Source organism: Zeus faber (assembly GCF_960531495.2).
Source record: "Zeus faber genome assembly, chromosome: 8".
NCBI classification, from domain to species: domain Eukaryota; kingdom Metazoa; phylum Chordata; class Actinopteri; order Zeiformes; family Zeidae; genus Zeus; species Zeus faber.
This window is the reverse complement of record NC_137195.1, coordinates 651,262-678,420: the sequence shown is the minus strand read 5'-3', so window position 1 is coordinate 678,420 and position 27,159 is coordinate 651,262. Positions and strand designations below refer to the sequence as shown.

The 27,159-nt window shown below is 47.6% G+C and overlaps 2 protein-coding genes across 5 annotated transcripts; one reads left to right on the top strand and one right to left on the bottom strand.

Annotated features, from left to right (window-relative positions):
- Positions 1–4,400: 4,400 nt before the first annotated feature.
- Positions 4,401–13,068, top strand: LOC307233624 (DNA-directed RNA polymerase III subunit RPC7-like). 3 transcript variants are annotated; one of them, XM_080004984.1, is made up of 9 exons: positions 4,401–4,619; positions 7,381–7,441; positions 7,848–8,013; positions 9,592–9,721; positions 10,260–10,328; positions 11,269–11,325; positions 11,828–11,916; positions 12,305–12,418; positions 12,535–13,064. In XM_080004984.1, exons 3-9 carry the CDS (start codon positions 7,894–7,896, stop codon positions 12,619–12,621), a joined length of 666 nt encoding a protein of 221 aa, XP_079861110.1. In that variant the 5' UTR covers positions 4,401–4,619; positions 7,381–7,441; positions 7,848–7,893; the 3' UTR covers positions 12,622–13,064. The 3 variants fall into 3 exon arrangements, with proteins under 3 accessions (XP_079861110.1, XP_079861109.1, XP_079861111.1); XM_080004983.1 differs by lacking the exon at positions 7,381–7,441 and having other exon boundaries at positions 12,535–13,061; XM_080004985.1 differs by lacking the exons at positions 7,381–7,441; positions 11,269–11,325 and having other exon boundaries at positions 12,535–13,068.
- A 127-nt stretch (positions 13,069–13,195) lies between these two features.
- bnipl (BCL2 interacting protein like) lies at positions 13,196–26,903 on the bottom strand. Of its 2 annotated transcripts, XM_080004981.1 has the most exons (10): positions 26,737–26,903; positions 24,351–24,440; positions 23,242–23,285; positions 22,063–22,287; positions 21,249–21,434; positions 21,057–21,159; positions 13,858–13,989; positions 13,683–13,769; positions 13,404–13,502; positions 13,196–13,332 (listed from the first exon to the last, which is right to left on the bottom strand). In XM_080004981.1, the coding sequence occupies exons 1-10, from the start codon at positions 26,769–26,771 to the stop codon at positions 13,308–13,310; spliced, it is 1,026 nt and encodes a 341-aa protein (XP_079861107.1). In that variant the 5' UTR covers positions 26,772–26,903; the 3' UTR covers positions 13,196–13,307. The 2 variants fall into 2 exon arrangements, with proteins under 2 accessions (XP_079861107.1, XP_079861108.1); XM_080004982.1 differs by lacking the exon at positions 24,351–24,440.
- Positions 26,904–27,159: the final 256 nt, after the last annotated feature.

Here is a 27,159-nt window from a genome sequence, read left to right as displayed (position 1 = left end):
ACAAACAACATGTACTTGGAAAAACAAACATAGAAACAAACAACATGAACATGGAAAAACATCAACATAGAAACAAACAACTTCATGGAAAAACATCAACATAGAAACATCAGACGACAAAATAAGATAAAATTCCAGTGTTGCAGCAGCAATGACAAAACACACATCATTTACATTACATTACATTACATTTGGTCATTTATCAGACGCTTTTATCCAAAGCGACTTACAAGGGAGAATAACATTCAAGCTACATTGCGACAGAGATTAATGTAACAATAAATACTGCAAGGTGGTGCTAAGTAATTGTAGGTTAGGACAGGAGGTACTCACTGAAGAGCTGGGTCTTCAAGTGCTTCTTAAAGACAGAGGGAGGTCCCTGATCTGGTCATTTTTGGCAGCTCGTTCCACCAACGTAGAACTACAAATGAGAATAGCCTGGATTGCCGTGGTTGTATGGCCGGCAAAGCCAGGCGACGTTCATTTGACCTGCGCAGCATCCGGGGGGCAACATGTGCTCTTACAAGAGCATTTAAGTAGGTGGGAGCATTCCCAGCCATCACTCTGTAGGCCAGCATAAGAGACTTGAACTTGATGCGGGCGGCTACAGGTAACCAAGCGGCTACAGGTAACCAGTGGAGCTGGATGAGCAGCAGAGTGACATGTGCCCTCTTTGGCTGGTTGAACACCAGTCGCGCCGCCGCATTCTGTATCATCTGTAGTGACTTCACCGCACAGGCCTCAAGCCTGTTAAGAGGGCGTTGCAGTAGTCGAGACGGGACATCACCAAGGTTTGTAGCAGCAGTTGAGTGGCATATTGGGTCAGGTACGGCCTGACTTTTCGGATGTTGAGTAGTGCGAAGTGGCAGGACCGGGAGACGGCGGCAACATGGTTCGAGAATGTCAGTTGGTCATCAATAATGACACCAAGATTCCTTGCAGCCTTGGTAGGGACAAGAGATAGAGAGTCAATTTTAATATCAATGTTGTGATAAATACCTTGTTTGGCCGGGAAGACCAGCAGTTCCGTCTTCGCCAGATTTAGTTGAAGATGATAATCCTTCATCCATGTGGATATGTCAGCGAGACAATCCGAGATCCGCATCGAGACAGTGGGGTCGTCGGGCAGGAAGGACAGATAGAGTTGAGTATCATCCGCATAGCAGTGATATGAAAAGCCATGTGAGCGGATGATCGGGCCCAGTGAGGTGGTGTATATGGCAAAGAGGAGGGGTCCTAGCACCGAGCCTTGGGGCCTGTGGTGAGGTTGTGAGGCACAGACAGCTGGCCTCGCCATGTCACACTGAACGAGCGCCCAGTGAGGTAAGATTCGAACCAGGAAAGTGCACTGCCCGTTATGCCCATACTTGAGAGTATGGACAGGAGTATGCTGTGGTTGTCAGTGTCAAAAGCAGCTGATAAGTCTAACACAATGAGAACCGAGGATTTGGCAGCAGCTCTAGCAGTTTTTAAGGCCTCTGTCACAGACAACAGGGCTGTTTCGGTGGAGTGACCACTTTTGAAGCCAGATTGAAGTGTATCAAGAAGGTTGTTTCTTGACAGGTACTCTGTAACCTGTCTAGAGACCGCCCTCTCTAAGGTTTTGGAAAGGAATGGGAGGAGAGAGACCGGCCGATAGTTTTCTACTTGATTGGGATCGATTGTGTTACAAAAACACACACAAAGAGGTAGATTGTTTTTGAAATGAATTACTATATATATATATAAATATATATGTATATATATATACACTACTCACATATTAGATATTTGACTTTCGGGTGAAATTTATGGAAAATGTAAAAAGTTGACGCTCCAGTGATATATGATGAAAGTAGAGCATTTAAGTAGAAGATACAATGGTGATTTCCTCATCTCAAACTATGTATTGAAACAAAAGCCAACAACAGTTGTGGGTTTACCACAACAACAAATGTCAACGTCTCAATAACTTGCCATGTGCCCTTGAGCATCAGTTACAGCTTGACAAGGACGTCTCATGCTGTACACAAGTCAACTTATTGTCTGCTGAGGCCTGGCCCCCCACTCTTCTTGAAGGGGGCCCTCAGGTCATTGAGGTTCTGGGGTACAGAGTTAGGAGCCTCTACACGGCCACTCAGCTGATCCCACAGGTTTTCTATGGGATTCAGGTCTGGAGAAAGTGCAGGCCACTCCATTTGAGGTGCCCCAGTCTCCAGCAGCCGTTCCCTAATGATGCCACCTCCATGAGCTGGAGCGTTGTCGTCCATGAAGATGAAATGAGGCCTGTGTTGTTCATGCAGGGGCACAATGACTGGATGAATGATGTCATTCAGGTAGTATGGGCTTGTCACTGTACCATTCACAAAGTGTAGGGCAGTTCTGTATTGACCAGACACACCTGCCCACACTGTAACACCACCACCACCAAAGGCTCGTCTGGTGACAACAGTGGCTGATGCGTAGCGCTCTCCTTGACGTCTCCATCATTTCTGCTCAACGTGAATCCACTTTCATCAGAGAACAGCACTAAGGCCCCTGGTCCCTCGTCCAGCGTCAACACTCCCTGGCCCCTGCAAGACCATGATGGTGGTGGCACGGTGGCGCAGTGCATTGCAAGAAGGTCCTGGGTTCGATTCCCGCCTGGGCCGCTGTTGGCACCGTGATCCGGCGGGTTATCTCCCAAATAGGAGCCTTTCTGTGTGGAGTTTGCATGTTCTCCCCGTGCTCACATGGGGTTTCCTCCACCTCACGTCAGTAAGGACCCCCCTCAAAAACATGCACCATCATGGTCTGACCAGCGATGGACAATTGTCCCCGGGCGCGTCCACGTACGCTGCCCACTGCTCCTGGCTGTGCCCCCGGAGGAAGGACAAGCCAGGATGGTTCAATGCAGAGAATCCATTTCACCGGCACCATCAAGCATGTGTGTGTGTGTGTGTGTGTGCAAGCATGTGTTGTAGTGTGGTGTGTTGCGTGACTAATAAAGACTGTTTCTTCTTCTTCTTCTGATGCCTGTGCCTGGTGGTGTGGTCAGGTAGCCTTGCAGGTGGTCTAGCACGTAGACCACGCCGATGTAAACAGTTTTGAATGGTCTGACGTGACACTTGGTGCCTCTCACCTCCCTTCAATGTGCCTGGAGTTGAGTGGCATCATCATGCGGTTCCTCAGGGCACTGTTCACAATGAAGCGCTCATCAGTGTGGGATGTGGCCAAAGGACGTCCACTTCTATGCCTTTCTGTGACACTAAGCTCAGTGGCCACTTCCCTCTGACAACATCCTGTTTGAAGCCTCGCCAGGCGAGGTGCTGTTGATCAGTTGTTGGTGTGGTCTTGGTGTCATGATGTCAACATGTGAACAGCATGATGAAGAGGACTTTAAATACCAACTCTAATTGAACCAGGACATTTATTGGTGGATTCATGGATCAAACACCTGTTGTGAATTTTTCCGTTCAGCTCCTTGTTAGAGAACAGCAAGTTGTGCAAAAAGTACTGAAACATTGAACAGTTGGACATGTGCATTCAAAAGTTTAGAGAAGGTCAAATGAAGTTCACCTGGAAAGGTTATAGTGCATTTTAGCTCCATCCTGAAATTTCACCTGAAAGCCAAATAACCCTAACTTTTTGTGAGTAGTGTATTTTGTGAGTAGTGTGTGTGTGTATATATATATATATATATACACATACATACATACATGAACATACTGTATATATACAAATATACAGTGTACTGTAATAACAAAAATGATAATAATGATGATAATTATGATAAAGTGATAATGATTTAAATGCTCATAATGATATAATAATGATAAAAATGATAATAGTGATAATAATGATAATTATGATGATAATGATAACAACGATAATGATTACAATGATAATGGTGATAATAATGACAATGATTATGATGATAATCATGATAATAATTATGATAATTATAACAATTATGATGATAATGTTAACAGTGGTAATGATAATGTTGAAATTATGACAATTATGAAAATAATAAAGATCATTATGATAATGAGAATGATGATAATGATAATTATGATGATAAATAATAATAATACATTTTATTGTTGTTCTGTTGTGTACATGGGGCCATTGTAAACAGGAACTAATGAAATGCACTGAACAAACATCTGATTCTTTAGTTTCCTGGAGGTTTTGAGGTTAAATTGCTTAATTCATGTAAAATTGTTTATTTGTGGTCAACTGTTTTATGCATGGTAAATTGTTTTCTTTGTTTCTTTTATTCATGTAAAATTGTTTCATTTATGAAACATTATTGTATTTATGTAAAATAATTGTATTCATGTATTAACGCGGTATCCAGTGTATCTACGTGAATTTCCCACTTTTATTGTGAAAATTGAAATGAACCGGAAGTGATTATTTCGTTTCCGTTAGGGTCACGCAGCTCCGACGAAAACAGCTTTTATAAAATCTTGTAATGTGGCGATGAAATACATATAAAAACACATGTACATATGTGTTCATAGTATAGATACATGTACATATGTGTTCATAGTATAGATACATGTACATATGTGTTCATAGTATAGATACAGGGTTTTACATCGATATTTATATGAATAGTTGGATGTGCTTTGGATCTTGTTTTGACCATCGAGGTAAGAAGAAAACAGTGATCTATACACCTGTCTGTCTGTCTGTCACTATCTGTACACCTGTCTGTCTGTCTGTCACTATCTATACACCTGTCTGTCTGTCACTATCTATACACCTGTCTGTCTGTCACTATCTATACACCTGTCTGTCTGTCACTATCTATACACCTGTCTGCGAGGGCGCAGCTGACTCCCACGATTGTCTCCATGATGCTGCCAGCCAGGCGTCCTTGGACAAGTCGTCAGGGATCGACTGTAGCATCTCTTGTGCTGCCTTGTTGTAGGGATGGCGAGACTTGAGCCTGCATGGTGGTGCCGGTGTTGTTGTGGCTTTGTGTAGGATGTGCCAGTCGTTCTTCTGGGCTTTCCTTGCCAGGGCGAGGGTAGCTGCTTCCCGTCGGAGACTGGGTGGGGCGATACCAGCTAGGACTGGCAGGTAGGACACAGGGGTGGGTTTCAGACAACCAGTTACTATCCGGAGGGCGCTGTTGATGACAGTATCCACCTTGTTCGCATGTGGACTTCTGCTCCAGGCAGGGGCACAGTATTCCGCTACGGGTAGGACCAGGGCTTGCGTGGATATGCGTAGGGTCTGGGGGGAAGCTCCCCAAGTCGAGCCTGCAAGGCGGCGGATGAGCGAGACCCTTGCGGTTGTCTTGGCCTTCACTTCATCCAGGTGCTGCTTGTAGGACAGCGTCCGGTCCAAGCATACGCCGAGGTACTTGGGGGCTTGCTGGAACTCCAGGCGGATGTTGCCAACATGCACGTCCAGTTCCCTTCTTGCCTCCCGGTTGTAGAGGTGGTAAGCTGCAGACACTGTTTTGCCCATGCTGAGCTGAAGGTGCCACTTCTGGAGGTAGTCTGCCAGGATGCCCATGTCTCGGTTGAGGCCTTCTTCCATAGTGTTCCATGTTGGGCATCGAAGCATGATGGCCAGGTCGTCCGCATAGCCGTACTTCTTGGATGTTGTGTCTGGCAGGTCGTGAATATAGATGTTAAATAACATTGGTGAGAGGACAGAGCCTTGCGGGACACCGTTCTTCAGCCTTCTGAGCCTGCTGGTCTGGCCATCGCTGGTTTGTAGGATGAAGCTATGGTTAGATAGCATCTCCATAATAAATCTCACCATGTGCCGGTCCGGGATTGTTCTCAACAGTTTCAGGTGTAGTCCACGGTGCCACACGGTGTCATAAGCGGCTGTCAGGTCCAGGAATACTACTCCAGCTTTCTCATTATCTTGGAAGCTGTCCTCGATGTCCTGGGTGAGTAGCGTTACCTGGTCCACCGTTGACCTGCCTCTGCGGAAGCCGGCTTGTTCAGGTGGGAGTTGAGGGTCCACCACTGGCTCAATGCGGCTGTGGATCAGCCTCTCCAGAATCTTGTACGGGACACAGAGCAGGGATATGGGCCTGTAGGACTTCGGGTCTTCGGCGGGTTTGTTCGGCTTTGGAAAGGCTATGATGGAAGCACGGCGCCAGGTCTTCGGGAGCTTGGACCTCCGGAAGCATGATGAGAAGAATGTGCGTAGCCATTGAGATGTTCTTTCACTTTGGTGCATAACAAACTCTGGGTGGATATTGTCTCGACCTGGTGATTTGCCCAGCTTCAGTTTTTTAATTGCTGCCTTTAGCTCGGCTGCTGTGAAGTCTCCTGAGAGATTAGCATCAGCCCTGGCTGCTCTGGAGAGGGATGATACCTCACACGATGTCAGTCGTGCGAAGTTTTTGTCCGCATCAGGGAAGCGACCATTTTTCAGGAGCTGGGAAGCAATAGCATCTGCAGTCACTGGACACCTACGAGGTGTTGTTTTTCTCCCTGAGAGCAAGTTGATGGTCTGCCACGCCTTCCGGCTGGAGTGGGTGAAGTCGATGGATTCCGCTACTTCCGTCCACCTAGCCCTTCGGGTGTCATCCAGCTTCTGCAGTAGGGTTGTTGCTGTTGCGTCCATTTCTTCCCTGGTGATCGCCTGCTGGTGTTGGCGCAACAGGCAGCTGCACTCCTCATCCCAGCCCGGGATATAGTTTTTATTGTAGCCACGTGGGATGTTGTGCTTTGCTGCCCTTAGGAGGACTTCACAGTAGGCACTGTATGCAGCATCCACGTCTTCTGCTTCTGGGTCCATGAGACCAGCAGTTCTTCTTTCTGTTTCCACCGTAAACGACTGCCAGTTCGCCTTCCTGAAGTTCCATCTCCTGACCGGTTTGCCAGCTACCGGCTGTACTAGGGATGGTACTTTGATGATGGATGGCCGGTGGTGTGAGCGAGGGAACCTGTCCAAGACACGTCTCTCCGGTTTCAGGTCGTTACTGCGGCATATGACGAAGGCCAGATCTGGGTTGGTATAAGAGTTCCAACGTGCAGAGCAGAAGCTTGGGGGCTCCTTTGGGTCGTACAGCAGTAGTGCCTCAATGTTAGAGGCCCACTCACTCAGTGCTTCTCCATCCTGTGATGTGTGTTGGTAACCCCAATCCGTATGTTGGCAGTTGAAGTCACCTGCATAGATGGCAGGAGCAGTCACGGATGGAAGTGATGATGCAGTCAGCGCTGTTGGTGGGGGCTTATATACGTTCACGACAGATGTTTCTTGGATTTTAGTGGCCAGCCACTCGATGTTGCAGCCAGGTGGAGATTGGCTGGTGGCTGCCCAGCTCAAACCATCTCGGACGAAGGTTGCCATTCCATGCTTCTTGCTGTGGATGGATCCAGCGAGGGAGAACCCAGGAAGCTTGAGGTTTTCATCTGACACCCAGTGTGTCTCTTGCAGGAGGACCGCTGCCACTTTGTTGGAATCGGCGAGATGCCTGATGACTTCGAGTTTTGCGATGGTAAGGCCCTCGACATTGAGTTGGAGCACCGGCAGACCTTGGTTTTCGACGGTGGGGGTGTCCGCCTGTCCTAAAGAGGATGTTCTCTGCCTTCTCTGTACACCTGTCTGTCTGTCACTATCTATACACCTGTCTGTCACTATCTGTACACCTGTCTGTCTGTCTGTCACTATCTATACACCTGTCTGTCACTATCTGTACACCTGTCTGTCTGTCACTATCTATACACCTGTCTGTCACTATCTGTACACCTGTCTGTCTGTCACTATCTATACACCTGTCTGTCTGTCACTACCTATACACCTGTCTGTCTGTCACTATCTGTACACCTGTCTGTCTGTCACTATCTATACACCTGTCTGTCTGTCTGTCACTATACACCTGTCTGTCTGCTTGTCCCTGTAAGTCCGTCTGTCCGTCCGTCCCCTGGACCTTCGGGCCCCAGAGGAGCGATGGCCGCCCGGGGCCGAGGACGAGGACGGGCCAACATGACCTTCAGCGTGGAGGTCGTGGGCATCGGGAGAGGAGAAACTTTACCTCCGTCCCTTCTACAGCCGACTCCCCTGTTCCCTGTGAGTCACCTGTCTGCTTCTCTACCTGTCTGTCTGCTTCTCTACCTGTCTGTCTGCTTCTCTACCCGTCTGTCTGCTTCTCTACCCGTCTGGCTGCTTCTCTACCCGTCTGGCTGCTTCTCTACCCGTCTGGCTGCTTCTCTACCCGTCTGGCTGCTTCTCTACCCGTCTGTCTGACTGTTTATCTACCCGTCTGTCTGCTTCTCTACCCGTCTGTCTGCTTCTCTACCTGTCTGTCTGCTTCTCTACCTGTCTGTCTGCTTCTCTACCCATCTGTCTGCTTCTCTACCCGTCTGGCTGCTTCTCTACCTGTCTGTCTGCTTCTCTACCTGTCTGTCTGCTTCTCTACCCGTCTGTCTGCTTCTCTACCCGTCTGTCTGCTTCTCTACCTGTCTGTCTGCTTCTCTACCCGTCTGGCTGCTTCTCTACCCGTCTGTCTGCTTCTCTACCCGTCTGTCTGCTTCTCTACCTGTCTGTCTGCTTCTCTACCCGTCCGTCTGACTGTTTCTCTACCCGTCTGACTGTTTCTCTACCCGTCTGACTGTTTCTCTACCCGTCTGTCTGCTTCTCTACCCGTCTGTCTGCTTAGCTACCCGTCTGTCTGCTTATGTTTATCTACCCGTCTGACTGCTTATCTACCATCTGACTGTTTATCTACCCGTCTGACTGTTTCTCTACCCGTCTGTCTGCTTAGCTACCCGTCTGTCTGCTTATGTTTATCTACCCGTCTGACTGCTTATCTACCCGTCTGACTGCTTATCTACCATCTGACTGTTTATCTACCCGTCTGACTGTTTCTCTACCCGTCTGTCTGCTTAGCTACCCGTCTGTCTGCTTATGTTTATCTACCCGTCTGACTGCTTATCTACCCGTCTGACTGCTTATCTACCATCTGACTGTTTATCTACCCGTCTGACTGTTTCTCTACCCGTCTGTCTGCTTAGCTACCCGTCTGTCTGCTTATGTTTATCTACCCGTCTGACTGCTTATCTACCCGTCTGACTGCTTATCTACCATCTGACTGTTTATCTACCCGTCTGACTGTTTATCTACCCGTCTGACTGCTTATCTACCCGTCTGACTGCTTATCTACCATCTGACTGTTTATCTACCCGTCTGACTGTTTCTCTACCCGTCTGACTGTTTCTCTACCCGTCTGTCTGCTTAGCTACCCGTCTGTCTGCTTATGTTTATCTACCCGTCTGACTGCTTATCTACCCGTCTGACTGCTTATCTACCATCTGACTGTTTCTCTACCCGTCTGTCTGCTTAGCTACCCGTCTGTCTGCTTATGTTTATCTACCCGTCTGACTGCTTATCTACCATCTGACTGTTTCTCTACCCGTCTGTCTGCTTAGCTACCCGTCTGTCTGCTTATGTTTATCTACCCCTCTGACTGCTTATCTACCATCTGACTGTTTATCTACCCGTCTGACTGTTTATCTACCCGTCTGACTGCTTATCTACCCGTCTGACTGCTTATCTACCATCTGACTGTTTATCTACCCGTCTGACTGTTTATCTACCTGTCTGACTGTTTATCTACCCGTCTGACCGGTCATGTGACCTGTGTAACAGCCGATGGAAAACAAGCCGGTTCCCGTGGCGACAGGCGAGGAGGCGGAGTACATGTTGGCTCTGAAACAGGAGTTCAGAGGAGCCATGAAGACGCTGCCATACTACATCCACCCTGCTGCACCCAAGAAAGGTGGAGGGATGGATGGATGATGGAGGGATGGGTGGATGATGGAGGGATGGGTGGATGGATGATGGAGGGATGGGTGGATGATGGAGGGATGGGTGGATGATGGAGGGATGGGTGGATGGATGATGGAGGGATGGGTGGATGATGGAGGGATCGGTGGATGATGGATGGATGGGTGGATGATGGAGGGATGGATGGATGGATGATGGAGGGATGGGTGGATGATGGAGGGATGGGTGGATGATGGAGGGATGGGTGGATGATGGAGGGATCGGTGGATGATGGATGGATGGGTGGATGGATGACGGAGGGATGGGTGGATGGATGATGGAGGGATGGAGGGATGGGTGGATGGATAATGGAGGGATGGGTGGATGGATGATGGAGGGATGGGTGGATGGATGATGGAGGGATGGAGGGATGGGTGGATGGATAATGGAGGGATGGGTGGATGGATGATGGAGGGATGGGTAGATGGAGGGATGGGTGGATGATGGAGGGATGGGAGGTCAGACAGGTTGTAAATGTTGTTTCTCTGCAGACGTGGAGCGATACTCTGATAAATACCACAACAGTGAACCAGCCGACAACATGATCGACTGGAAACCAGGTGAGTCCAACTGGGAACCAGTTAGAACCGGTTCTGTCCAACTGGGAAGCAACTTCTCCTGGTTCTCCTTGTTCTCCTGGTTGTCCTTGTTCTCCTTGTTCTCCTTGTTCTCCTGGTTGTCCTTGTTCTCCTGGTTCTCCTGGTTGTCCTTGTTCTCCTTGTTCTCCTGGTTGTCCTTGTTCTCCTGGTTGTCCTTGTTCTCCTTGTTCTCCTGGTTGTCCTTGTTCTCCTAGTTCTCCTGGTTGTCCTTGTTCTCCTTGTTCTCCTGGTTGTCCTTGTTCTCCTTGTTCCCCTGGTTCTCCTGGTTGTCCTTGTTCTCCTGGTTGTCCTTGTTCTCCTTGTTCCCCTGGTTCTCCTGGTTCTCCTGGTTGTCCTTGTTCTCCTGGTTGTCCTTGTTCTCCTTGTTCCCCTGGTTCTCCTGGTTCTCCTGGTTCTCCTGGTTGTCCTTGTTCTCCTGGTTGTCCTTGTTCTCCTTGTTCCCCTGGTTCTCCTGGTTCTCCTGGTTCTCCTGGTTGTCCTTGTTCTCCTGGTTGTCCTTGTTCTCCTTGTTCCCCTGGTTCTCCTGGTTCTCCTGGTTCTCCTGGTTGTCCTTGTTCTCCTGGTTGTCCTTGTTCTCCTTGTTCCCCTGGTTCTCCTGGTTCTCCTGGTTCTCCTGGTTGTCCTTGTTCTCCTGGTTGTCCTTGTTCTCCTTGTTCCCCTGGTTCTCCTGGTTCTCCTGGTTCTCCTGGTTGTCCTTGTTCTCCTGGTTGTCCTTGTTCTCCTGGTTGTCCTTGTTCTCCTGGTTCTCCTGGTTCTCCTGGTTGTCCTTGTTCTCCTGGTTGTCCTTGTTCTCCTTGTTCCCCTGGTTCTCCTGGTTCTCCTGGTTCTCCTGGTTGTCCTTGTTCTCCTGGTTGTCCTTGTTCTCCTTGTTCCCCTGGTTCTCCTGGTTCTCCTGCTCCAGACTGGAGGAGGCTTCCTCGGGAGCTGCGTATCAAAGTACGAAGAACCCAGAGCAACAGTGAGTTCCCACCAGAGCAGTGTTTCATTCCCAAAACAAACCGGTTATTACAGATGATGACATCACATATTATAACAGATGATTAGGTTCCTGATGGCCCCTGATGGTTCCTGATGGCCCCTGATGGTTCCTGATGGCCCCTGATGGCTCCTGATGGCTCCTAATGGCCCCTGATGGCCCCTGATGGTTCCTGATGGCCCCTGATGGTTCCTGATGGTTCCTGGGGGCCCCTGATGGCCCCTGATGGCTCCTAATGGCCCCTGATGGTTCCTGATGGCCCCTGATGGCCCCTGATGGCTCCTAATGGCCCCTGATGGCCCCTGATGGCTCCTGATGGTTCCTGATGGCTCCTGATGGTTCCTGATGGCTCCTAATGGCCCCTGATGGCTCCTGATGGCTCCTGATGGCTCCTGATGGCCCCTGATGGCCCCTGATGGCTCCTGATGGCCCCTGATGGCCCCTGATGGTTCCTGATGGTTCCTTTCTTCTTGCTGCTGTTCAGGTGTTGTTGTTGCTCAGCGTCCGCTCAGAACAGCAGCTTCCGTCAAACAGAAGAAGAAGAAAGAAGAGGAAGTTCTTCTGAAGCTGGAGGTGAAGCCTCCTCCCCTTTTTATTGATCATTATTTCATCAATAAACATCCGTCTGCGTTGAGACTCAATCATCTGTTCATATCATTCAATCAACTAATATTCATTTAACTGTGCAAACACATGGTTCATAAATAGAATTGACACAAAAGCAAACTTCTCTCTCATGAGCACCACCCGCCGGGCAGGGCCAGCGGGTGGTGCTTGAATGATCCATGAAGAAATCATAGAAATGGGTCCAAGTTGTTGTGATTATCAACATGTGACCACACCCTGAAGCCAGACAGCCAGCCAGTCACATGGATCCTCTGCTGGGACTTTGAACCCTGATTGGTTGCAGCGGATCAGGGCGGAGCTTGACACTGTCATGAGGATTTCGGTTTTTTTTCAGGCTCTGGAGAAGAAGGAGGGAGGGCGGAGCTCGGACGAGGAGGAGGCGGAGGAGGAGAAGGAGGGGGAGGAAGAGGCGGAGGGGGAGGAGCAGTACGAGGAGGAATTTGAGGAGGTGAGAAGTACTTCAATACTGTCATAAAAGTACCACATCAACATTTCTATCTTAGTAAAAGTATATACTGTAAGTGCTTGCTGTAGAAGTAAAAGTAATAAGTACTTGTTCCGCAGGAGACTGATTACATCATGTCGTATTTCGACAACGGGGAGGAGTTCGGAGGCGAAAGCGACGACAACCTGGACGAAGCCGTTTACTGAGCTGACTTTTGACCTTATTTCCTTTTTCATTTTTTCATGTGTGAACTGGCTCCGTTTGGGTGAAATGTTTTTGATCTGAAATAAATCCTGATTTTTTCAGAACAAAAGCTTGTTGTGCCAGGTTGCAAACGGAGAAGCTGATTGGACGACGACGCCCCACTGCATCGTCATGGAAACGAAACCTTTCGTTTGGGGAGAATTCAATTTAGATTAAAGATCAACAAGTACATCCGTCACAGGATCAAAGTTCTGCAGGCACACAGGAGTAGTACACCTGGTACCACAAGGGTTACTGCTAGTAGTAGTATAGTACTAGGAGAGTTAGTACTAGAAGAGTTAGTACTAGTAGTATAGTACCAATACTGATCATCTAGTACCACGTACGGGTCCTTTTTACATTGGAGGCACAATGAAGCAACATGTTACTGGTTTGTAGTAAAATATGAACTTTAATTTTGTATGAATATTAATGAACAATAAAACACTGAAGGTGAAGCTTTGGTGCTCGTCCAACCAGAAAGGTCAAAGTTCACCGTCACTTCCATAACCTGTGTCCGTCTTTTAGAAGGAACAGCTCCTATCAACATTTCTTTCAATCGCACAGTTTTGGTCAATATTGTAATTGTTACCATGACGACACATTATTTACATCAGGGCAGCTCTTCAAACAGCCAGAGGGTCAGAGGTCATCTCTTCATCTTCTCGTCCAGCCTGCAGAAAAAGGACAGGAAGGGTCAGTGTCTCTGAGGCGGTTGCCGTGGAAACCAGGCGGAGGCTCTTACTCTCTGACAGACGGAGGGATGAGCAGCTGCTCCGTGGAGACCAGGGCGGACAGCTCCTCCAAGGAGTGGACGAAGGAGACCTTCCTGCTGAACTTCTCACTGGTCGGCGCAGGGGCACAGAGGTCATTGGTCACAGAGGCCAAAAGTAGACACAGGGCAGGGGTCACAGAGGTCAAAAGTAACTTGCCAGGGGACAAAGTTCAGAGAGGTCAAAGGAATCAGTGAGGTCAGAGAGAAAGTATTGTGAGGACAAAGGTCGCAGAGGTCAAACTGTCAGACCTGATAAAGGGCTTGACCAGCGTGATCAGGGCCTTGATGTACCAGGCAGGATGAACCACCAGGAGGTGCTTGAGGTCCTTCTTCAGCCTGAGGACCAAACACAGGTATATGAACCCAGGAACGTACGAACCCATGAACGTACGAACCCATGTATGTACGACCCCTGACCCCTGACCTCCGGTGGATGCTGCAGTAGCACTGGTGCAGCCAGCGCACCGCGGGCAGCCTGGTCCTGGGGACGGCTCCACAGAGACAAACCAGGACGTAGTTGTTGGACACCATGAGGTCCAAGGTCCCCACGACGTACCTGCAAACCAACACACTGACACTCATATCCTGAAGCTCTTTTTAAAGTTGGTTTATTATTGTCATCGTGGTTTGTTGTACGGTTCCAGATAATGTTTTTGTTTGGATTTTTATTATTTATCATTGGCATTTCTCCGGCCAAAGGTGTCTTGCGCACAGCAACCTCCGAACCCACAGACATGAATGAAGCGTTGTTGTTGTATTTGGGGCAGTTCAAACATTTTGTAGTCCAAGTTTGATTCACATCGATCTATATTTGAAGCAGGAATTAGTGAAAAACTGTGTTTCTGAAGGATGGGAGCCGACGTAGCGGAAGTAGCTGAACGAAGGGATCTGGGTTGGCAGAGCAGGCTGGGGTGGTAGTGCTTTGTGACATCATCATTAAATTTGTTATGAATCTACAGGGTGTGACTGACGGGGCTTTAGCATGAGGCAAGGTGCACTGTGCACCGTGGTCGAGACTCCCTTGGTGGCTTTGCGCAGGATCTGCACAGGGTGGAGACCAGAGACAGCAGCAGCCGATGCTGCGTTCCAAGGGAATTCAGAAAATTGTTATTTGTGTCAGTAGGAAGTGATGCTGACCCCTGTCCACCCCTGAAAGCACCTACAATGGACACGTGAGCGTCACCACTGGACCATGGAGCAATGGGAGAAGGTGGAGGTCTGATGAATCACCTTTACTTCTACATCATGTGGATGGGTGGGGTTAGAGTCCGATCCCAAGGAGCAACTGGTGGATGTGCTGGAACAACAAGCCTGATCCATGGGGGCCCCACCTCCACCTTCCAGGACTTAAAGGATCTGCTACTAACGTCTTGGTGCCAGATACCACAGGACACCTTCAGAGTCTGGTGGAGTCACTGCCTCCACCTCACAGCTGTTTTGGGGACACGAGGGGACACAAACTACTACTACACAACATGAGTGTTATCAGTGGTGTTGATGTCGTAAGTGACGTCGGCCCCGGGGCCCCATCTCTCTCCTTATTCCTCAGCATTTTTTTATTTTTAATCTCAGTGTAGTTCGGGCTAAAAGTGTCTTAAATACAACAACTGCAGTACACACCAACATGGTTCCACATTCCACATTCCACAATCACCGACGGACGCAGCCATCAGGAGCAATTAGGGGTTAAGTGTCGTGCTCAAGGACACTACAGCATGCTAGCAGGAGGAGCCTGGGATCCAACCAGTAACCTTTAGATCACTAGATGACCAGCTCTACCTCCTGAGCTACCACCCCCATGGGTGGTTGAGGTCTCGTTAGAACCGGGACGTTTCAGACGTCTTGTCCTTGGAGTCTGATCAATATCAGTCAACATATGGAGCAGAAATGAGTGAAAAACTGTTGTCATTTCAGGAGTGGCCTGCTTTGTGACATCATCATCTGGACTTAAAGTCCAAGGTTCGTCTCTCAGACTCGTTCCCCTCCAGACACCTGCGAGTACGACGCCGAGCTTGAAGAAGGGTGATTTACCTTGGTGCACGGAGCGTAGCTGCTTGGTTCGCCTTTCAGTTTCTTTTATATTCCTTTACACTCTCATTTATATTGTGGATACGGCCAAATACATGAAGTATCACCACAAAACAGTCACAGTGACGAGAGATGAGGACCGGAGTCACTGGGAGTCACTGGGAGTCACTGGGAGTCACTGGGAGTCACTGGGAGACACTGGGAGACACTGGGAGTCACTGGGAGTCACTGGGAGTCATTGGGACTAGGACTCGGGTCGACTTGAAACTCCACTTGGAAGTTAAACACTCGTGACTTGACTTGAGACTTGACGACTGGTTGTGTTCACGTTCAGTGAAAACTTGAAGTAAAACAAACTGTAAACAAAAAGGTTCTTTGTTTGGGCTGAGTCCCCCTCACCTCGTGTTGAGCAGACAGACAGATGTTGTCTGACAGACAGATGTTGCAGTTTGATGTTTCCTCATCAAACACATCTGTGTTTATAAAGTTGGAAGTTGTAAACAAGGGACAGTGTTTCATTTTCTTCCGCGTTAAGCTTCTTGCGTCGTGATTGGTCCACCAAGCGCCACGCCCCTCCATGTTTGTTTATATTCACTCCCGCGTGTAGACGCCATAAAGCGCGATGACGCCGTAAAGCGTGGTGACGAAGTAAAGCGCGATGACGCCAAATTACGTCGCATGTTGCCGCAAAGCAGCTCTGATGCTGATTTGCGTCATAGTGATAGAAACGTATAAAAGGCCAAAAGATATCGATCGTTATTTGACTTTTTTGACCACATCCAAAGAGGTAGTTGTGTAGTTGTGTAGTTGTGTAGTTGTGCAGCCGATGTGTCTGATTTTTAAAAAAGTAAAATGAACAAAATAACTCCCGTTTAGATACAGCTCTCCAAGCAGGAAGCCATGCTGTGTTCATGGGAAACTCGAAAAGACAGGGAAGACTTAGGAGTCCAACAATGTTTAGTCAGTTGTCAGTGTCACTGTTGAAAAGTGATGGGGAGGGAATATGTTTTTAATTGAGAAGAAATTAAGAAATATATAAAGTTTTTTTGTTTTTATTTAGTTACATTTATTTCACTGAATATCAACAATTATAATACAAATTCAATTAATTGTCATACTTTTTATTAGATTGGCCAATATCATCATTATTCGACGGGTACTAATACCTGGTCTTTTCTATTGATAAAAAGCAGATACTGCAGGTCAGGTAAGTATCTTGGAGGAAAAAAAGGGACTTGACTTGGGACTTGGTCAATTACTGATAAGACGGTAGCCTCCGCCGCCATCTTGGGCGTGCTGTAAAACTCCACAACGTCATACGTCATGCACGCTCCACCCAGGCTCCGCCCCTCGCCTTCACCCGGGGCGGAGTATTTCCAGTAAGTGTAAACGCGTCTGACACAGACAATCTCCAGTTGTGTGCTACACATGTGAAAGGGAAACTCTGGACAATGTCCAGAGTTCATGTGTGAAAGCAGCTCTAGACAGACGGCTTGGGCCGGGGCTGCGTTTAAAGGAAACCCTGAAAACTGTAACTCTGCTGTGTGTGCTCCGTGCTGCGTTTTACAAAACCCAGGAAACCTTAACGGTTCAAAGAAGACGTTTTGGGCCAGGAGCCAACATGGCGTCATTTGTGTTTCATTCAGATGGGTTCAGTATTGTGGATGGAGTTTGTGACCAAGAATCAGTCCCTCACCAAGATGACGCCATGCATCTTCGTTGTATGCTACAACGAAGAAGTCGTTGCGTGTATGCGCAAGTTGATGGAGTACAGAGATGACGTGAGTAAGTAACCCAAACCTTACCAAAATACTGTCAAGCACAGATATAGTCATGATTGGACTTTAACTAAGGAGTATAATATACAAACTCTTAACCACACCAAGTTACAAAGTGACAGGTATTATTTTACCAGAAGACAATTTGATTAAACAAAGCACAGCGTATTAAACATCATAAACATATAAATGCTTCTGAGGAAGACTGACACGCGCCAGTAAGTTCTACAAAATAAAAACCCAATAACATCACTGTCAGAATTTATAGACATTCCAGAGATATATGTATACAAACTTGCTGAATTAGAAATTACTGTTAATATTAAACTCAGAAAGAACGACTGCAAAAACATCTACAGAAGTTGCTGCAAAACCTCTGACAACATTTAATGCAAATGAAGTTCCTTTAAATGCAGCTGTTGATCCACAACTGGGTGTTAAGAGGCTCGTTTCATGAGGATGATTTACAGTTTGAAGGCTCAAGGACAAGCAGTGTGCAGCTGTCAGTTTAACAGCAGTTCTTATGAACAGGACCCAGAATGTTTTGACATGGACAGTGGAGCGAGGGCCGTCTTGAGAGAGAATATGCTCCACTCGCTCAGACACCCACATCCACCCGAAGATCAAACTAATTTAACAGTTGGAGCTGGCAGAGAGAGCAGCACAGCCATCTCTGGTCTTTGTCTCCTGAACCCTTCCCCTGCAAGGGAGCCGCAGGCCATTTGGCGCAGGATTTACCTGACCTGAACTCTCTTTCCCTAAAAAGGAGATCAGACTGAAAATGTATCTTAATCAATGTGTAACCACTTTGACATTCTTCCTTAGACAAAGAACGAAACCACTCTCAACTTTGGGAGAGACGTATAAGAACAAAGTTATATGTTTAAACCGTCTTTCCATTTGCTGAGCTTGGACGCCCCTAGCGACCACCGTTGGTGTTACCCCAAACCCCGGTTTCAACCTTATACAACATAATCACCCTCTTGCATTTCAAAGACTCATTCTGTGTGCAATTTTATCCCTGCAGTTAAAATACTTATTGACATGTACAGTTTTCCTTCTTGCATCCCAAAAATGTGTTTCTTGTATGTGTATATGTTCTTGCATTCCAAAGGTTGATTCACGTGTGCGCTTTTTTCTTCTTTCATTTCAAGATTTGACAAACACGAACGTAATACGGAGATTAAGGACTGAAAGATACGGGCGGGTTGTAAGATTCTGATTATAGAATAGGGTTTTGAACGCCTCAAGACAAAGACGAACGCCCACCTCTACGGTGAACTAACCGAGGGCCTCGCTAGAATTCCCCAACCAATGAGAAAACTTTCACGAACCCCTCGACCAATGGCCGTCAAAAAAAGTCATTTCCAGAAGTCACTCCCTCAGAGGACATAAAAACCCTGTAGCCTGCCGCTCATCACTTGGCTTTCTCCCCTAGGACTCCACACTCTCTCGCGACCATGAAGTTTCCTGAAGGACTTACTTCCGCTCTGGCTGGCGCAGTGGCATGTGGTCTTTTCTTTGTCCTTTGAAAACCCCTTTTAGCACGTGACTCCGCCAAGTAGCAGAGACCCTCGGGTATGCATCGTATCTTGAAAGCCTTTCCTCCATTACCTTCCCTCAGACCTGGATGAAGAACCACCATTTAAAGATCCCTCCTTTCGGCCCAAATAACCGTTTTGGAAGGAGTCCCTTTACCTGCGTTGAGCGAACGCACCAGATTCTCTGAAGCGCCGACACGCCACCAAACCACTACAGGCCGAGCCCTGAAGAACTCCCGCTGAGCACGCAAGAAGCACCTCGCCCTTCCAGGACCTGACAATACAGAAAGATCCGTGACCAGGGAGCCCGCTGAAACCCCCGGCGGATCCGGCGACGAAGGCGAACGACTCATCGGAGCCGATACGGTGATGCAGACAAGATTATTCCGGCACGCCCGGAACTCCGGTAAAGCATGGCCAAGGTGCAGCACGGTGATCATGTTATTATGTTGTTGTTCAGTTTAGAATACCTAGTTGTGCATTAAGATACAATCCCTCCCAGTCAGTCTCCCTCTTTTCATAACAACCATCATTTCATTTCCCAGATGTGTTTGTGTGTTAACTGATGTCAACTCTGTTGTTATGAGTAAACATCCATTGTTTGATTAAGAAGTAGTCGTGTATTTATGTGATGTATCATGTGGGAATTCCTGAATGTATAATCACTCGCTTCCTGGAGAGCTAAGTTTATTAAAACTTTGGTGGCACCCAAACTTAACTAAAATATATATTAATTATAGTTCCATATCTACGCTACAACAGCAAGTGACTTGGATTATGTTTTGAAAGAAGGATCTATTCTTACTCAGGACATGAAAACATCCAGTAGAATAAAACAATGTTTTAGGAAGAGATTATATGACAATATATTACACTATACTATATTATATTACTTCTTCCGTTGTAACAACGAGCGTACCGCCGGTCTCCTCCGGTGGTTCTTGAAAATATTCAGTTTCATCGTCACGTTCAGGTGGAAATCGCTGTTTGAAATGTTCTCCAGGTCCGGGATAACGCCGCTATCAGATTCAGTGACTGTCAGTGACTGTCATGGTGGAAAATGAAGTCCAGTACGCGCTGCTTACACTGACTTGGATCTATGCCGCTGGTCAGATGAAGCTCCCAAATATGATTCAGAGCTTCCACCACCCGCTTCACCTCTGTTCAGCGTCTCGGTAAGTGAACCATGTCATCTCACGGGAATATTTAACTCCACGGTTTAACATTTTTCTACTATTTATAAATCAAACTCGGTTTTGAAAATAGGTTGAGAGATAAAAAAAAACAACAAAGGAACACAAATCTGGAAAAATCTGGTTTTCGTTTAGAAGGTTTTGATTCTGATTTGGCTCCTGGTGCTTTTAGAGACCAGCCAGACGGCGGCTTCTGCTGCGGTGGGTCACAAATACACCAAAATGATCCTGATTATCATTTCAGCCATAATGGTGCAGCCCTACTTCAGAATGATAACCACTGTTACCAAACCCACCCACAGCCACAAACACCATCCCATAATAGAATTACACTGTAACCAGGTGGAAGGAATGAACTCACGCAGCCACAAAACACACTGAACAGAGAGACGAAGCAAATCCCAACATTGAACTTTAACTTACACTGTGCATTGCTGGCTGCAGCTATGTTTATTATTTATTATTATTATTATTGTTATCTTTATTATTAATAATACAATCATAATAACAATTATTATTATGGTATTATTAATATAATAATAATAATAATAATAATAAAAATCATCATCATCATAATTATTATGATGATGATGATTATTATTGATATAATACAACTACTACTACAACTAATAATAATAATAATAATAACAATAATAATTATTATTAGTTAGTGACTATTACACTATTAAAACAATAACTATTGTTTTTGCTTGAGTGTTTATTATTATTAATCTTCTTGGTGTATTGCTGCCTGCAGCTATAATTATGGTTTGTTATTATTATTGTTTGTTATTATTATGGAGTATTTTTATTATGGTCTATTATCATTTTTTTATGTTAATTATGGTTTATTATTATTATGGTTTGTCATCGCCCTGCTCTGTGGAATACTGGATTGTAATTGGTCAGTTGCAAGAACCCCTGGTCGGTTATTTCTGAGTAATAATAATAATCATCTGTGTAGAACAGTGTGCAGTACTGTGTAGTACAGTGTGTAGTACTGTGAAGTACAGTGTGCAGTACTGTGTAGTACAGTGTGTAGCACTGTATGTAGTCTCGTGAAGTACAGCGTGTAATACTGACCTGAACAGATGCTCCATCACATATTCGTAGTCGTCCACCGAGGTGTCGGGCAGGAAGCAGCAGGAGAACAGGATGACGGCTGTCAGACCGTCGCCATGGTAACCTGGAAGCAGACGGATCACATGACAGGTCACATGATGCCAACCCACACTGTGTATTATACTACAGTAGTACTGCAGTAGAACGTGGTACCTCCGTGGGACAGGACCTGCAGGTACGGCTCCAGGACGCTCATGTTGACGTGGAGCTGCTCCCCCGAGATGCAGAACCTCCTCCAGCGACGCCCCCTGCTGTCCACCTCGTCCAATCGCAGGCTGCACGCCTCCTCTGGCGACGCCCCTCCAGGTCTGACTCCACCCACCCCATGGGGAAGGTCATCTAGAGGACACCAGAGGGCAAAGGTCACCTGACTTGCCTCTGGTGTGTCCAAAACGGCAAAGTAGCACAGTACTTAGTACATACTAACACACTACTAAGTACATACTAACACACTACTTAGTGCATACTAACACACTACTTAGTGCACACTAACACACTACTGAGTGCATACTAACACACTACTTAGTGCATACTAACACACTGCTGAGTGCATACTAACACACTACTTAGTACATACTAGTACACTACTTAGTACATCCTAGCACACTACTTAGCACATACTAACACACTACTTAGTGCATACTAACACACTACTTAGTGCATACTAACACACTACTGAGTGCATACTAACACACTACTTAGTACATACTAGTACACTACTTAGTACATTCTAGCACACTACTTAGCACATACTAACACACCACTTAGTACATACTAACACACTACTTAGTGTATACTAACACACTACTTAGTGCATACTAACACACTACTTAGTACATACTAGTACACTACTTAGTACATCCTAGCACACTACTTAGCACATACTAACACACCACTAGTACATACTAGTACACTACCTAGTAGATACTAGTACACAGATAGACAGGCAGAGACAGACAGGTCCTACCTTCCCACTCCAGCTCGTGGCAGCCTGTCTCACTGCCTGTCTCACTCTGAGAGGGAGTGTCCATCGCCTCCAGGTTGATGTCCAACGACAAAGTGTCGGTGGAGACATCCCTGCAGGGATCTGGCCAATCAGAGCGACTCAGCGTAAGGCTCAGCGTTGGCGCGACCAATCTCTTTTTGGCCCCACCTCCCGCCATCCCTGATTGGTCGAGGCTGGAGGGCAGCGCTGGAGGGCCGGTGGAGAGGAAAAGGAAATTAAAGTTTCATGTGGTTATTTCTGCACAATGACCGCTGTCATGGCAACCACGGGCCTGGCCCTAATGTTTCTGTTACGATATTTATTATTATTTTTCTCCTTGGCATTTTCCGAGCCCAGGAACATGGTCAAGGGACGTTTCAGACATCTTGTGGTTCAAGTTTGATCCACATCGATTGGTATTTGGAGCAGGAACTACGAACGTTGGCGTAGCGTAATTCGCTTGTGGAGAGGGCGCTCTGTGACATCATCATGTGATGTCATATGTCTGGGGTTGCGTCTCTGGGGGCCATTCGCATCGGTGAGTTGGCGCAGGATTTTGCTTGGTCCAGGCGTCGCTGCGTTCAATGAAAATTGAAACTAGTGTTAGTAGTAATGCTGCGTTTCTCAGAACTTGGAGAACTGCGACTGGTCACCGAGAATGGTCGTTGCGTCACTTCGTCATCATCAAGCCAGATGTGTTGCCAGTATGACATCAGGGCTTCTCCTCACTCATCTGATTATACTGTGTAACGGTCAGGATTCATCAGGGAATTTACAGGGTTGCCTTGGGGAGGGTTGCCTTGCGTCCGCCGTGCGGCGGTTGCTCCTCCAGACGAGTGACCGGCGGGGGCCACGCTGCGTTCAATGTCAAATCTGAAAATCTTGCTGTGTTTTACTGAAGCAGGAAGTTCTAAGAAGCCTTGGAGGAAGCGGCCCTTTGTTTTGTGTCCGCACTGTGTGATCCAGGAACGATGGTACTTGTTCAAACACTGATCATGAAAAAAGTTTAAACTGAGCGACGCAAGAGGAACAATCAGTGACGTCAGTGAAAAATGTTTTTTACAGAGCCTTACAACTGTAACAGGACTCAACTGGACCCTGTGTACTGCTGCCTGCTGCTATATTTATATTTATATGTATTATTATTATTGTCATTATTACCTCTGCTCTGATTGGCCGCTGGGCTCTGGTCCACCGGCAGCGCTCTGAGGAGGAAAGTGTTTCTTAGAAGGTTCCTCTCATTTTGATCCGTTTATTTTAAAACATAAAAGCTGTTTCCACATATTATTGTTAAAGTACTACAGAAAGAATACCTTAAAGATCAACCAACAGGTTGTTTACATTCATAGACAAGATGGTTCAAAGAACAACAGAAAGGGAAAAATACAGAAGCATGTCAGTGTTTGAAGTTCAATATTTTCATCTGGGTGGTGATGTCACAGGTGGGTGGTGATGTCACGGGGGTGTGGTGATGTCACAGGGGTGTGGTGATGTCACAGGGGTGTGGTCATGTCACAGGTGGGTGGTCATGTCACGGGGGTGTGGTGACATCATAGGGGTGTGGTCATGTCACAGGTGTGCGGTGATGTCACAGGGCTGTGGCCGCCACAGGAGGCACGGCCACAGCGCAGTAGCAGGGTAGGAGTCACAGTGTCAGAATATGGTCATAGTCATACTCAGAATGTGAAGGGCTGTGTTCTTACACTAAAAATGCAGTTTTTATAAAACAAAGTCCCAACGGAGACGGAGGCTTTGTTCTGTTTCCTTCAGCAGAAAACAAAGGAAAACAAATCAATCTAAAGGTAAAATAAAAACTCAAGTTATGTTGACAAGTAGGAAACTCAATCAACGTAAATCTCAACTGATCATCACATTATTTTCTATATTACTACATCATAATCAGATGATGTCAGGTATTATCATTATTACATCATCAAATTGATCAGACTTACATCAGTCGGGATGATCAGTTTCTCTCCTCAGACCACACCCCCTTACCCTCCTGTTCCCGCCTAGCCCCCTCCACTTCCCCCTCCACCTCCCCCGCCGGGAGGAGGATTTTCCACCTCGTCGTCTCCGTCCACATTGGACCTCGTTCCCTACAGGACTCACTCGGTCCCGTCACGTCACCATTAAGCTCGGGGCCGTGTCAGATTTTCAGGTGGGCGTGGCCAACTGCTCGACGAACAGCATTCCACATGAAATTCTGAGTCCAACAAAAAATATGGAAGCTCCTCCTCCATCCCAACAGACAGCAGGTGACCTCTGACCTGGGGAAGTCTTCATCCTGCCACTGCTCCTCCTTGTGCTCCTCCTCCTGCCACTGCTGTCCATGGAGCTCCACCGCGCCACCAGCGACTCTGCAGTACAACAGTTCCCTTCAGGTCAGAGGTTCACTCAGAGGTCGTATTATGTATGTGTCAAGCTTTTTGTAGAGGTGAATTTCCAGACTTTTCAAGGACCAGAAGAGCTAAGAGAACCAGGAGAACAAGGATAACCAAAACAACCAGGAGAACCAGAAGAACCAGGAGAACCAGGAAACCAAAAGAACCAGGAGAACCAGAAGAACCAAGAGAACCAGGAAACCAAAAGGACCAGGAGAACCAAGAAAACCAGGAAACCAAGATAACCAGGTGAACCAGGAGAATCTGGAGACCAAGAGAACAGGAGAACCAGGAGAACCAGAAGACCAAGATAACCAAAAGAACCAGAAGAACCAGGATACCAAGAAAACCAAGAGAACCAGGGGGACCAGAAAAAAAACGAGAGAACAAGGAGAACCAGGAAACCAAGAGAACCAGGAGAACCAGGAGACCAAGAGAACCAGGAGAACCAGAAGAACCATAAGACCAAGAGACCAGGAGAACAAGAAGACCCAGGAGACCAATATAATCATAAGAACCAGAATAACCAGAAGACCAGGGGAACCGGGAGACCAGGAGAACCAGGAGAATAAGAAGACAATGATAACCAGGAGAACCAGAAGAACCAGGAGACCAGGGAACCAGGAGAACCAGAAGAACCGTGATACCAAGAGAACCAGGAGAACCAGGAGACCAAGGGAACCTGGAGAACCAGAAGACCAGGAGAACCAGAAGAACCGGGATACCAAGAGAACCAGGAGAACCAGGAGACCAAGGGAACCAGGAGACCAAGAGACTTGAGAGAACCAGGAGAACCAGAAGACCAAGAGAACCCGGAGACCGAGAGACCCAGGAGTCCAAGAGAACCCGGGGAACCCTGAGACCAAGAGAACCAGAAGAACCAGGAGACCAAGAGAACCAGGAAAACCAGGAGACCAAGGGAACCAGGAGACCAAGAGAACCTGGTGAACCAAAAGAACCGGGAGACCGAGAGACCAGGACAACCAGGAGACCAAGAGAACTAGGAGATCAAGAAGAGCCAAGATAACCAGGGGAACCAGGAGACCATGAGAACCAGGAGAATCAGGAGACCAAGAGAACCAGAAGATCAGGAGAACCACAAGAACCAGGATACCAAGAGAACTAGGAGAACCAGGAGACCAAGGGAACCAGGAGACTAAGAGAACCTGGTGAACAAAAAGAACCAGGAGAATCAGGAGACCGAGAGACCAGGAGAAACGGAAATCAAGAAGAACCAAGATAATCAGAGGAACCAGGAGACCAAAAGAACCAAGAGAACCAGGAGACCAAGGGAACCAGGAGACCCAGGGAACCAGGAGACCAAGAGAACCTGGAGAACCAGGAGCCGAAGGGAACCAGGAGACCAGGAGAACCTGGTGAACCAAAAGAACCAGGAGAACCAGGAGACCGAGAGACCAGGAGAACCAGAAGACCAGGAGAACCAGAAGACCAAGAGAACCAGGAGATCAAGAAAAACCAAGACAACCAGGGGAACCAGGAGACCAAGAGAACCAGGAGAACAAGAGAACCAGGAGAACATAAGAACCAAGAGAACCAGGAGAACCAGGAGACCAAGAGAACCAGGAGACCAAGGGAACCAGGAGACCAAGAGAACCTGTAGAACCAAAAGAACCAGGAGACCAAGAGAACCAGGAGATCAGGAAGAATCAATAGAACCAGGGGAACCAAGAGAACCAGGAGAACAAGAAGAACCAGGAGACCAAGTGGACCAAGAGAACCAGGAGACTAAGAGAACCACAGGCAATGCAGCCTCCATTTTTAGGGTTCAGTGACAACATCTTGGTCCAACGAGGCCCCAGGACCACATGGAACGCAGGACCACCAGACTGCAGGACCACATGGGACCCAGGACCACAAAAACCCAGGAACACATGGGACGCAGGACTATCAGACCCCAGGACCACATGGGACCCATGACCATGTGACCCCAGGACCACAAGATCCTAGGACCACGTGGGACCCAGGACAATGTGACCCGATACCATGTGACCTCAGATCACAAAAACCCAGGACCACATAGGCCCCAGGACCTGGGACCCAGGACCACAAGGCCCCAGGTACATGTGGGACCCAGGACCACCAGACCCCAGGACCACAAAAAACCCAGGACCACATGGGACCCAGGACACCTGTGACCCCAGGATCCAGGACCCTGTAACCCAGCAGCATCCTGTTCAGCAACAAACAGCCGTAGCCGCGACTTCCTCTTTCTGAGGCGGAAGCGGCTCTGGGACCCAGATCCAGGTCTTACCCGCTCAGCTGGCCCGGTTTAGACCGGGTTCCCATGTTACCGCGGCGATGTCAGCGAGCTCTGGACCCTAGTCCCCGGACCCCTGGAGAAACGCCGGACCTGGAACAGCCGGACAATCTACAGCCAGACAGACAGCAGAGTGGTGAGGAAGTGTCTCTGCTGGAGGGTGTGTCTCTCTCTCTGACTCACTCTCCCTGTCTCACTGTCTCCTTTTCTGTATCTCTCTCCTTTCTCGCTCCTGTTCTCTCCCTCTCCTCTTCTTTCCTCTCTCTCTCTCGTCCGACAGGTTTGTCTGCATTTCATCACTGCTCTCCTCCTATTGGTTGATACTCACCTGGCAGCAGTGTGTATGTGCGTGTAGGGGCTGGGCTAAGTGAAAGCAGCGTCCTGATTAGCTAAACCTCACCTGGCAGCAGCGTACAA